The sequence below is a fragment of the Salarias fasciatus genome, chromosome 17 (assembly GCF_902148845.1).
Source record: "Salarias fasciatus chromosome 17, fSalaFa1.1, whole genome shotgun sequence".
Lineage (NCBI taxonomy): Eukaryota > Metazoa > Chordata > Actinopteri > Blenniiformes > Blenniidae > Salarias > Salarias fasciatus.
Window position 1 is genome coordinate 1,579,670 of NC_043761.1, and position 12,447 is coordinate 1,592,116.

Genomic DNA, 12,447 nt, shown 5'->3' on the forward strand with positions numbered 1-12,447 from the left:
TTGCTTGTTTGATAACTGTCTGACATAAAATGAACAGAAATAAATTCATCTCTGCACTCTCCGTTTGGTTTTACTAAGAAATGCAGTAAAATTAAAATGAAACGTGTTGCTGCAGCGCTGCCAACACCTGCGCGCTCCCGGAGACTAAAACACCCAACCTGCTCCACCTGTCGGAGGCGCGCACAGAATCCGGCTGCTGTCACCGCCCGGGGGCTCTGATGATCACCAAACGCACCCTGTGTCAAAACAGCACAAGAGCCCGATAACGCGTGACGCGCGGTGGGCTTGTGCCTCCCGGCGCGTAAAACAGCGGAGACTCACAGCGAGGGAACAGGGGGCTTCTCCGGGGACACGCCCCCATCCGGAGAGGGAGGGAGGAGGGAGGGAGAAGGAGAAGAGAGGAGGAGGAGAAAGGGTTTCCGCGTCTGTTTGAGCAGCACCTGTGTGACCGGAGGACGAGCCGCGGCGGCCACGGAGCACCGCGGTACTGCGAAGCTGGCTCGGTTCAGCTCGGTTTTGCTCCCCGCAGTTGTTACCGAAACGCCACCCCCCATCACAGTTTGTGTCGTTTTGCCGGGGGAAGCACACTGCGGGATCAGCGGGAGATTCCGGCGGGAGAGCCGGTGCGGGGGCATGCCTGCGGCGGCAGCTCCGGGTCCGGGAGCGGAGCGCGCAGTTCCCCTGAGAGCAGCTGGACTTGTTGCTGTTGGAAAAGAGAATTCGTGATTCTACGAGCAGAGGAGGTAGGATCAAGGTGCGGAGTGAAGCTTTGTGGAGTTTCGTGAAGCTGGAGGAGAGTTCTGACAAACTGAGCACGTGTGGATTTGTTCCGTTGCGCTTTTTACGCGCAGTTTTGGTGCGTAAAATCTAACATCATCTGGATAAACTGCTGGATCGATCTGTTGCTGCGCGCTCTGCGCTCTCTCTGGATGTCCCTGAACCCACTCCTGCACCTCCACTGAGCCTCCGCACAGGTCCTCCACCAGCAGCGGCAGCATGTCAGCGGGAGTCGCGGCGTGGCTGCCCTTCGCGCGGGCGGCGGCCATCGGTTGGATGCCGGTGGCCAGCACGCCGATGCCCGTGCCCCCGAAGGAGAGGAAGCGCACGCAGGATGGACTGATCGTGCTCAACGTGAGCGGCACCAAGTTCCAGACGTGGCGGGACACGCTGGAGCGGTACCCGGACACCCTGCTGGGCAGCACCGAGCGGGACTTCTTCTTCCACGAGGAGAGTAACGAGTACTTCTTCGACCGCGACCCGGACATCTTCAGGCACATTCTCAACTTTTACCGCACGGGAAAGCTGCACTACCCGCGGCAGGAGTGCATCTCCGCGTACGACGAGGAGCTGGCCTTCTTCGGCATCATCCCGGAGATCATCGGGGACTGCTGCTACGAGGAATACAAGGACCGGCGGCGGGAGAACCAGGAGCGCATCCAGGACGACGAGGAGGCCGATCCGGCCAGCGAGCTGGTCTCCGCGGACATGAGTTTCCGTGAGACCATGTGGCGCGCCTTCGAGAACCCGCACACCTCCACCATGGCGCTGGTCTTCTACTACGTGACCGGCTTCTTCATCGCGGTGTCGGTGCTCGCCAACGTGGTGGAGACGGTCCCGTGCGGCTCCGCTCACAACCGGGTCAAGGAGATGTCGTGCGGGGAGCGTTACGCGCTGGCCTTCTTCTGCCTGGACACGGCGTGCGTCATGATCTTCACGGTGGAGTACCTGCTGCGCCTGATGGCCGCGCCGAGCCGCTACAAGTTCGTGAAGAGCGTGATGAGCGTCATCGACGTGGTGGCCATCATGCCCTACTACATCGGCCTGGTCATGACCGACAACGAGGACGTGAGCGGCGCCTTCGTCACGCTGCGCGTCTTCAGGGTCTTCCGGATCTTCAAGTTCTCGCGGCACTCGGCGGGCCTGCGCATCCTGGGCTACACGCTGAAGAGCTGCGCCTCGGAGCTCGGCTTCCTCCTCTTCTCGCTCACCATGGCCATCATCATCTTCGCCACCGTCATGTTCTATGCAGAGAAGGGATCCAGCGCCAGCAAGTTCACCTCCATCCCAGCAGCCTTCTGGTACACCATCGTCACCATGACAACTCTGGGGTAAGTGATGCTGAAAGTGCGTAAAAGGGGCGGGGCTTTGGGCCTCAAAAATGGGCGGAGTCAGTGGCCAGGTTGATTTTCGTTTGGCACGTTTGAGAACCTTGACTGCTGTATGGTGCGTTTAGGAGCAGCAGGGAAACTGAACACATCTGAACGCTGATGAGTCAGCAGTTTCCACTCTAAAACTGGTCATTTTTTATGAACTCTTTGGAAAATCTGCAACATGAATGCAGCAAAACATCTTTTTTTGGGCATCAAGTGCTTTTTACTGTGACACTCTGCGGTTGGTTGGGGTCATCAGCCTGGTGTAGTCTGGGCAGTGTTTATCCAATACTGTCAATGAAGAGGGGATTTGTTAGCTGCTGTTTTGTTGTTACTGGAACGCTCCCATCTGGCAGCTGTCCAGGTTGATGATTTGAATGTAATACTGGAGCAGAAGAGGCTGGAGAGTGGCAGCTGAGGTTGAGTTAACAGGCCGTGTTGAGTTCAGCGAAGAGGAACCTCCATCGCAGAACGAGTCCACGTGTGGAAACGTGATCTGAGGGAGATTCAGCGTGGTTTGCGTCACTGTCCGTGGTGCTGAATGCTGCTGCTGCTGCTGCTGGTTGGAGGGTTTTTGCTACAACTTGTGAGAAAGTTGTGGTAAATTGTGCTTCATCAGTCGATGTTTATTCACTTAAACCATGAATTTGCAGTGACTTTAGGAGAGCAGCAGCAACAGACAAAAGAAAAACTCTAAAACATCTTCGGTTTATGAGCTGAGTCGCTTTTTGTGGGTAGAAATGTAATTTAATATGAATGTGTGTTTCTTTCTGTGTGTGTGTGTGTGTGTGTGTGTGTGTGTCTCCAGTTACAGCCGTGTGACCCTGCAGACCAGTACAAACACACATGTATTATTAAATCACATGACCTGCAGCTGAACCTGAGCTGCAGGAAGGTCACGTTCATCCGCCCCGCTCGGTGCTGCTGCAGGGCCGTCAGGCTGAACCCTGTGAGACCGGACTGAGGGATTATTCAGCTCCGATTAAAGACAGGCTGTAACCAGGCCTGAGTGTTCTGATACGGATCGGAGGCTATTTTCAGCCCCGTATCACATCACTTCACTTTAATGAACACATGATAGGGTACAGTCAGTCGTCCTCGGAACATGGGAACATGGCTCGGTTCACCGAGTCAGCACTAATCAACATGTTCTCCGAGCAGGGGAACCGTGAGGGCGCAGGACCTGCGACGGACGCAGCCACTCATCCTGACACGCAGTTTAAAAGAAAAACAGCAATTAAACTCTGTGTTATATTGAAATATAGCTCAGACGTGTTGCACCGACCTGTTAGCTTCAGGCTTGTCAAGAACTCCAGCAGCAGGAGGTCAGTGTGGCAGCGAGCCGTCGCCTTTATCTGTGAGGACGGTAAATACAGAGACTTTTACATAAAACTGTCCAGCTTGAATGGTTTCTTTGTAAGTTATTGCAGCTTGCAGAATGAAAACTAACTCACCCAGTGTGCTTTCAAGTGAAAACTGAAAACTTTCGCTGTGTTTTTGAACTTTCTGAAAGCGCAGTGATCCCGATCCCCGAAGCAGTGGATGGTTTACAGGAGAACGGTGTGCAGTGGTTTGTTCTGAGAGGAGCAGCGTGAGGAAGAGGATGAAACTTGAAGGCTCGGTTTTGTCTTGTTCTGCTCCTCACACCTGTAGAACAACTGCGGACTCATTTCTTTCCGTTTGGCTGAAGGCTTCGGTTCCTGACGTTAACAGTCTCAGGATATTTCCGTCATCTCGCATCCAGGATTCATAGAAAGAAAATCTTTAACGTGTTGTGTGTGTGTGTGTGTGTGTGTGTGTGTGTGTGTGTGTGTGTGTGTGTGTGTGTGTGTGTGTGTGTGTGTGTGTGTGTGTGTGTGTGTGTGTGAGCTGAAGCAGGAAGCGGCTCCTCACAGAGCAGAAAGTCGATCACATATCGGAAGCGGAGCTGCTCGCATTGATTTCCGTGTCCGAGTCGCTGGTTCAATTCCAACATTTCATTCCGCTCATAGAGTTCAGTGCCCTGCTCTCCACTCTCCCTGGTGACCAGCTCTTCCTCTTCCTCTTCCTCTTCCCCCTCTTCTTCCTCTCCTTCCTCCCTCTGCGGGATAAACGTTGCTAATGCTGCTAATTAAATGACTGCATTAGCCGCTCTGAACACACAGTGATTATTTTTAATGGGCTCAGTAATGAAGACACCTTCCAGGAGCAGCGGAGCACGAACGATGGCACCCGGTTCGACTCCTCCTCAAACGCTCCCGTTTTCATGTGTTCACCAGTGCAGAGGCTGCGGCTGCTTTTCCTTTGTTTTTTGACAGGAGGATGAGGAGGGGCTGATGAAGAGGCTCATTAGGCAGACTGGTGGCATTTCCAGATTTGGGGCGAATTTTTTTGTTTTTTTTTGTTTTCCCACCAGCTGCAGGCGAGTTTCCTGAGGATGGAGGCGGGGAAAACCTCCACAGCAACACATTTCCGCTGCTTTGTTCACTATATAAACTCTCCCTTAAAGGTTTTCAGTGCAGGAAAGTACGTGAACGTGGATCAGACCCGTGAGGATCTGAGTCCAGGAGCCGTTCTGAGGAGTCGTTCTGTGTTTACATTGCTAATCGCTGTTCGAGCCCTTCGATCGAGATGCTTGGTTTGAGGATCAGAGTCGCCGGTTATGGAAGTAAAGCCTTGGCGGAGGATTAAAGGTTAATATTTAATAAGATTAGTGGTTAATGTGTTGCATTCAGGCATTAGAGGTAAAATCCCTCAGAGTCTGACTTGGTGGGTCAGTGTTCCTGTTGGCGCGAGGCTTTGGGTTTTTGCCTCCATGCTGTTCAGTTGCTTTCTAGCGAACAAGCAAACAAAGTTGTTGAGTGAGAATCTGGACGCCGCTGCTTCTTAGTGTCTCTTACGTTTTACACGGAACCAATTCTTACAGATCTGGGTTTGTTTTCAGACCACAGTTTAGCATTTTCTTGCTTTTCTTTTTTTTCTCTGCTCGTCTTTTCTCTCCGGTGAGTTTTCCTCGGAGTGAAGCTGATCCGGAGTCTTTGATTCGGCTGCAGGTTTGTGTGTTTGTCAGCCGAGCGAACGGAGTGATGCTGCTCAGATTCATCCCCCATCACTCAGCCTCTGAGGAGGTTTAACTCCCTCCTCCTCCTCCTCCTCCTCCTCCTCCTCCTCCTCCTCTGCTTCCTCCTCCTGGCTTTGTGACGAGTCAGCCAAATCCGAATGGAAAACAATTTAGCCGAGTCGCAGCTTCGCCTTTTAGACAGCAGAAATGAAATAATAGGCCGAGTGTCGGGGCTCATTGATCCGGAGCTGGCTGTGAATATCAATGACAGAGTGATAAATACACTGCTGCACAGCTGCAGCTACACACAACACACACACACACACACACACACACACACACACACACACACACACACACACACACACACACACACACACAGAGCGCCTTTATTTAAAGACAGCCCGCAGGAGAGACGGATCCAGCCGGAGCGTCTCGCCTCGCAGACTTTCTGTGCAGTTCAGACGCTTTGATGGAGATCCGACAACAAACAGCAGCCAAGCGTCACGATCAGGGAATCTGGAAAAAAAAATCCTCCAACACAAACTGGGAATCAATCAACCCGTTACAACAGGGCAGATGTGGGAAACGCTTCAGAGAGCAAACAAACAAAAACACAAACCGCTGATTACACAAGCGAATGTATTATCTACATGTTCCTCACACAGAAGTCATTTTTTCTGCTATATGTTCATTTTTAATCTCTTTTTTCTCTATGTATAGACATTATCCAGTCAAACACACTCAGTTTAAAGTAGCTGCTTCAAACTGTGAACTGGAAACATCAAGATAAATCATCATGTACAAAATCCTCAAGATATTTGTGAAAACAAAATTTAAAGAATTCCTTTTGTCTCACATCACTTCTTAATTATTTTTAGAAATATGGTTTAATTTATCAATGAAACAGAGAAAAAAAATCAAATATTGCAAACAGCTGATGTAGCCCTAAAAGTTAAAAAGCCATTAAATATTTTCTTGTAAAAAAAAAAAAAAAAACCCTAATCCCGTCTGCTGAGACCATTTCACAGCTGCCATAATTTCCACATTTTCAGTCACTGACCAAATGCTTCAAAAGCTCAGGTCATCTAAAAGTGGGAAATAATGCCTAAAAGTTTCGACCAGAAAACATGTCGAACGAAGAGATTTTGAGAAGTTTTCTAGTAGCTGCTGCTTTATGCAGACGACACTGTCTTATTGAAGAAAAAACGTTCATTCTGCTCCGTCATCTCTTCTCTCAACATACGGTTATAAACATGTAGAGGACTTTTTTAATGCCTCCTGTGTGTTCAGTGTTAAGCTAAATCTCTGTCTTCTTTGGTCTGAGAGCTAAAAGCAGACTAAGCTGGAAAGTGCAAAAAGTAATTAAAGCTTTAATTAAAGCTTCAGAAGTTTTTTGAAGCTGTATATAAAGGTGTGTTTTGGTACCTGACACACTGATAGAACAGGTGTCTTTTGTAATGACGGTAAGAATGAAAATCATCAACTTTAAAAGCAGGTAATAATCTTCTCTTTGGAGTGACGGAGGCTCTCCTGCTGCTGTGAGATGAATGAAGACAAAAAGATCATAAAATATATCAACCTTCGCGAAAACAGTAACTAAAAACACAGCGAGCTCAGAAACGTGCAGAAGCTCCTCGGCGCTCTGAGAGGAGGTGAATCAGCACAACTAACTTTGCATTAAAGTGTCCATCAGAGCGGCGGAGGGAGGACACGTCTCCTCGTCCTGACGTTTCCATCTGTCACAGCGGCCATTTGTCCCGCGCTCCCGGCTCACAGTGAACACACCGTCCCTCCTCGTCTGAAAGCTTTCTCTGTCAGAGTGTCTCCTCAGCGTTTTCTGCTGGAACCTTTTCAATATCATCAGTCAGCGTCTCAGCAGCCGCAGTAAATCACCGCGCCGCTGCTCCGAGGACGTGTGGACGCGTCGCTGTGGACACTTCAGTGAGGACGAGTCGGTGTGGACGAGTCAGTGAGGACGAGTCGGTGAGGACGAGTTATTGAGGACGAGTCAGTGAGGACGAGTCGGTGAGGACGAGTTATTGAGGACGAGTCAGTGAGGACGAGTCGGTGAGGACGAGTTATTGAGGACGAGTCGGTGAGGACGAGTTATTGAGGACGAGTCGGTGAGGACGAGTCGGTGAGGACGAGTTATTGAGGACGAGTCAGTGAGGACGAGTCGGTGAGGACGAGTCGGTGAGGACGAGTGATTGAAGACAGTTTATCATGTGGAGCACAAAAAGTAACAAAACAAAAAGAAGCAAAATCCCAGAAAAAGTTCAAAGGGAATGAGCTCAAACAGCTGTGTGTGTGTGCTTGTTTGCGTGTGTACGTGTGTTTGTATGTGTGTGTGTGTGTATGTGTGTGTGTTTTGTGCGGCACACACTCCCTCTCAGGCTTCAGTCTGAACGTCTTCATGTTTCCAAACAGCTGCTGTTTCTCTGCTTCACACTGAGCTTCAGTTCAGACGGAAAGGAAAGCGAAACTTTTCCAGCGCCTGATGTTTTCAGACTCCGAGCTGCTCCTGAGACGAATGATGTGTTTTAATTCAGCACACACAGCAGCGGAGCCTTCTACCTGGCGAACAGAGCATCTCTGGAAGGGTTCCAAACACTTAAGACCCTGATGCTCCCACTGACAACACACACACACACACACACACACACACACACACATCACAGGAGCCTCAAGTTCCACACACACTTAGCTCAACAGCCATTTTTCATTATTTCCCTTCAGCCTCTGAGTTTGTTGGGTTCAGACTCAAACTTACAACTGAAATTAAATCAAAGCAACAAAGGCCCGATTTAAAACCTGCAAGCTGCGCCAAACTCAACGCTACATTTCCAGGCAGCGACTGAAAACGGTGTCCGTTTCCACGACGACGGCGGCTCACGGTTTAATGCGACGTCGCCGTCTCGGACCGGCCTGCAGATATCTACCCTGTGTTCTGACGGAGCGCTCCGGCAGCAGGGACGGACCGGCCGGGAGGAGCCGCCGCGGCCCGGAGGCTGCAGGTGAGCCGGTTGCCGTGGCGACGGCGGAGGCCCGGCCGGGCGATTGGCCGCCGGCTCGTTATGTCTGATGGAGGCGATATTAAACGTGTTTTCTGTTTCATGCTCCACATCAAAGCGGCGCCGCTCCGCTCCGCTCTTCACTGCGAAGGAACAAAAAAAGAAAAAACCCAGAGTTCATCTTTTCCTCTTTCTCATGGCGAGCACGGCGCCCGGCGCCGCTCTCACGCCTCAGACCGGCACGGCTGGAGGGATTCACTGATCACAGCTCATTTCCAACACAGAAACAACCATTTTTTTAGATAAATGCTCGAAATATAAGACAGAAAAGCAGATTCCGTTTGTTTGGACGTCAAATTTAATCCAGTTGTGACGTATTAAAGTCAATATTCTGACAAATCTTTTAAATATCCAATTCATTCATGATCCATCTGGGGTTTAACAGTAACTGAATGTTTGGTTCTGAAAATCTGAGTAAACTCGTTTTAGGAGGTGGACAGTTTTGTCAGATTGTGGTGAGTTCATGTGACGCTCGAGGGCAAAATCCAGTTTAACTTCTTTATTTTAGGAGGGTTTTTTTGCAGACGAGTCATTTTTACAGTTAATCAGGACGACATGAGGATTAAAGTCCGACTTTCCGCTGCGATACGGAGTCTGTGGTCTGCTGAGACCCGCCGAGCTCAAACAGCAGCGGGGAGCTAAACGCCGCCCGACGTCTCCGACCGTGAATTATTAAGAATCTGACTTGGTGTGGGACGACGGGGACGAGCGCTTCGCTCGGCGCCGCAGAGGAATTCCGCTGACGCACCGTCGAAACCGAACAGCAGCTGGACCGGCTCTGTGGACAGAGGCCGACTCGATCACAGTGATCCGGCCGTCTGCAGCCACTCAGGTGGAAACACCACTTCCTGTTTCCACTTTACAGCACTTCCTGTTTCTGCCTCCAGACAGAAAATGGCGTCAGAGCGAGGAGATGGTGAAATGTTTCCAGACTCGTCAGTTAATCCGAGTCGTAATGGTCTCTGTTCTGACTGGTGGAAGTGCTGATCGGACGGAGTGTGTGTTGGTGTGTGTTCTCGTCACCTGTTCACTCGCTCGCCCCTTTCTTCCCTCCCGTCTCACTTTCTATTTTTAGTTTTTCATTTTTTTCCTGGTCCTGGTCGTGTCGGAATTGATATCTCAATAAAAGAGAAACGTGATTTACGCACTTTCATTTCCAGCGAGAGCAACAGATGACGGGAGCGAGCGGGACGGCCGTGTTTACCTCCGCCAGCACGCCAGTGTGTGTGTGTGTGTGTGTGTGCGTGTGTGTTGTTATCTGTACAGTGTGAATGCGGCTAAAAATACAGACACAGCAGCTGCTGAAGCTTTTTTCTTTTCTTTACAAACACACACACACACACACACACACACACACACACACACACACACACACACACACACAAAAGACTCAGGCTTTCATACACACTGTAAATACAGGAGCCTGTACGTACACTGCGCAGTGTGTGTGTGTGTGTGTGTGTGTGTGTGTTTGGCTCGAGGCCGTTCTTTGTGTACTTCTGTTATCTTCATATCGTCTATTTTATTTCACAGCAACAAAAACAAGTTTCTTCTGTTTCAAGGAGCTAAAATAAAAAAAAAAAGTGATATTTTAAGAAGCGTCTTCATGACGCAGTTTGTTATTTTTAGAGGTCGCGACCCTCCGGAGGCGGGAAAACTGTGACTCCTTTATTTCTAACAAAATGAGGTTCATTTGTTATTTATTTATTTTTTTTAACTTTGAGTAAATCTGTAGAAATTCCAAACTAAGGTGAAGCTGGGACGCTCCGTCTTCACGGTAACATCAGGGTCAGGTATAACACACACTGTAACACACACGGTGACACACACACGGTGACACACACACGGTGTGTTTGCATAGCTGAGGCGGTGATGAGGGTTTAATCTACGGACGGCTGATAAAACGGCCTGATATACGATCCGGCTGCCGGGGAGTCATCTGGACGTCTGCGGGAAGACGCTGCCTGCCGACCGAGACATGCTGGGGGTGGGGGTGGGGGGGGGGGGGGGGGGAGGGGGTGGGGGGGGGGTGGAGGGGGGGGTGGAGGGGGGGGCAGTTAGTTGAAGGTGAGCTCAGAGAGTCGTCGGTTAAACTCCGCTGCTGATTCTCCCCCCTGATAAACCTGAAACCTTCAACCTGCTCATCCATCACTATTAACAGGTCATTATATCGCCTGACTGTGTGTGTGTGTGTGTGTGTGTGTGTGTGTGTGTGTGTGTGTGTTATATAATCCATTTGTCCCGGAGGGTAATTACAGCAGCAGGTGTGGAACTGAGAGGAGAAACTCACCTTGTTCCTGCGTAACAGCAGGATACAGTAACACACACACACACACACACACACACACACACACACACACACACACACACACACACACACACCCAGCTGTACGACAACACTCCTGACAGTGAACATGGTTTTTTGCTGGCAGCTAATTTCTGCTGCCTCTGATAAAGATGGAGCGTTTCTGGAGGTTTGTTTGTGTTTTTTCTTTCTCTGGCTGTGGAAGCCTCAGCAGCCTCAGCAGCCTCAGCAGCCTCAGCAGCCTCAGCAGCAGCAGCAGCCTCAGCAGCCTCAGCAGCCTCAGCAGCCTCCGCAGCCTCAGCAGCCTCAGCAGCCTCCGCAGCCTCAGCAGCAGCATCAGCCTCAGCAGCCTCAGCAGCCTCAGCAGCCTCAGCATCCTCAGCAGCCTCAGCAGCCTCCGCAGCCTCAGCAGCAGCATCAGCCTCAGCAGCCTCAGCAGCCTCAGCAGCCTCCGCAGCCTCAGCAGCCTCAGCAGCCTCAGCAGCCTCAGCAGCCTCAGCAGCCTCCGCAGCCTCAGCAGCAGCATCAGCCTCAGCAGCCTCAGCAGCCTCAGCAGCCTCCGCAGCCTCAGCAGCCTCAGCAGCCTCAGCAGCCTCAGCAGCCTCAGCAGCCTCCGCAGCCTCAGCAGCCTCAGCAGCCTCAGCAGCCTCAGCAGCCTCAGCAGCCTCCGCAGCCTCAGCAGCAGCATCAGCCTCAGCAGCCTCAGCAGCCTCAGCAGCCTCCGCAGCCTCAGCAGCCTCAGCAGCCTCAGCAGCCTCAGCAGCCTCCGCAGCCTCAGCAGCCTCAGCAGCCTCAGCAGCCTCCGCAGCCTCAGCAGCCTCAGCAGCCTCAGCAGCCTCAGCAGCCTCAGCAGCCTCAGCAGCCTCAGCAGCCTCCGCAGCCTCAGCAGCCTCAGCAGCCTCCGCAGCCTCAGCAGCCTCAGCAGCCTCAGCAGCCTCAGCAGCCTCCGCAGCCTCCGCAGCCTCAGCAGCCTCAGCAGCCTCAGCAGCCTCAGCAGCCTCAGCAGCCTCAGCAGCCTCCGCAGCCTCAGCAGCCTCAGCAGCCTCCGCAGCCTCAGCAGCCTCCGCAGCCTCAGCAGCCTCAGCAGCCTCCGCAGCCTCAGCAGCCTCAGCAGCCTCAGCAGCCTCAGCAGCCTCCGCAGCCTCAGCAGCCTCAGCAGCCTCAGCAGCCTCAGCAGCAGCAGCAGCCTCAGCAGCCTCAGCAGCCTCAGCAGCCTCAGCAGCCTCCACAGCCTCAGCAGCCTCCGCAGCCTCAGCAGCAGCCTCAGCAGCCTCAGCAGCCTCAGCAGCCTCAGCAGCCTCAGCAGCCTCAGCAGCAGCAGCAGCCTCAGCAGCAGCAGCGACTCTGTTTCCTCCTCAGCTGGAGAAACACACTCATGTTCACCTGGAAGCTGAAGGTTAGGAGGCTCTGCTGATCCCTCAGGTCGCTGTGGTGTTGTGTGTTGGTATTATTGATTCTTGAGAAGTTTCTGGAGGTCGTCGGTGGAAGCTGCCGTCCCTTCAGTCGGTCTCGGAGGAGAGTCTGGAGTCACGGGAGGCGTTCCGGGGTTCTTGTTGGACTCAGAGTCCTCCTGGGAGCTGAAGTCAGATGAATAATCCAGCGGCGATGCCATTTCTGGAGTGGAGGAAGTTTGGCAGGCGCTGTGTGTTTCCGCTCGTCTCAGTGTTCCTCGGCTGAAGGAGGGAGGCGACGGGCGAGTCCGACGCTCCGTCTCGACCCCGTTCGGCCACTGATCTGTTCACCCTGCTGCTGCTACAGGCACGGCCGGTTTCTACGGCAACAGGCGGGTCGTGTCAGGAGAAGACGGTTTGATTCCCACAGCAGCTCACCGGTCGTCATCTTGCTAAGAAAGGAAACGCATTGCTTCTGCATCAGAAA

General features: G+C 52.0%; 1 protein-coding gene across 1 annotated transcript in view; it reads left to right on the forward strand.

Moving 5' to 3' along the window:
- The first annotated feature begins 457 nt into the window (after nt 1–457).
- The window catches only part of kcnd2 (potassium voltage-gated channel, Shal-related subfamily, member 2), a 39,582-nt gene continuing 27,592 nt past the window's right edge, over nt 458–12,447 (forward strand). The window contains exon 1 of the mRNA XM_030113138.1: nt 458–2,108. Within this exon, the coding sequence (XP_029968998.1) occupies nt 997–2,108 (1,112 nt within the window). The 5' untranslated portion in view covers nt 458–996. The remainder of the gene's footprint in view (nt 2,109–12,447) is intronic.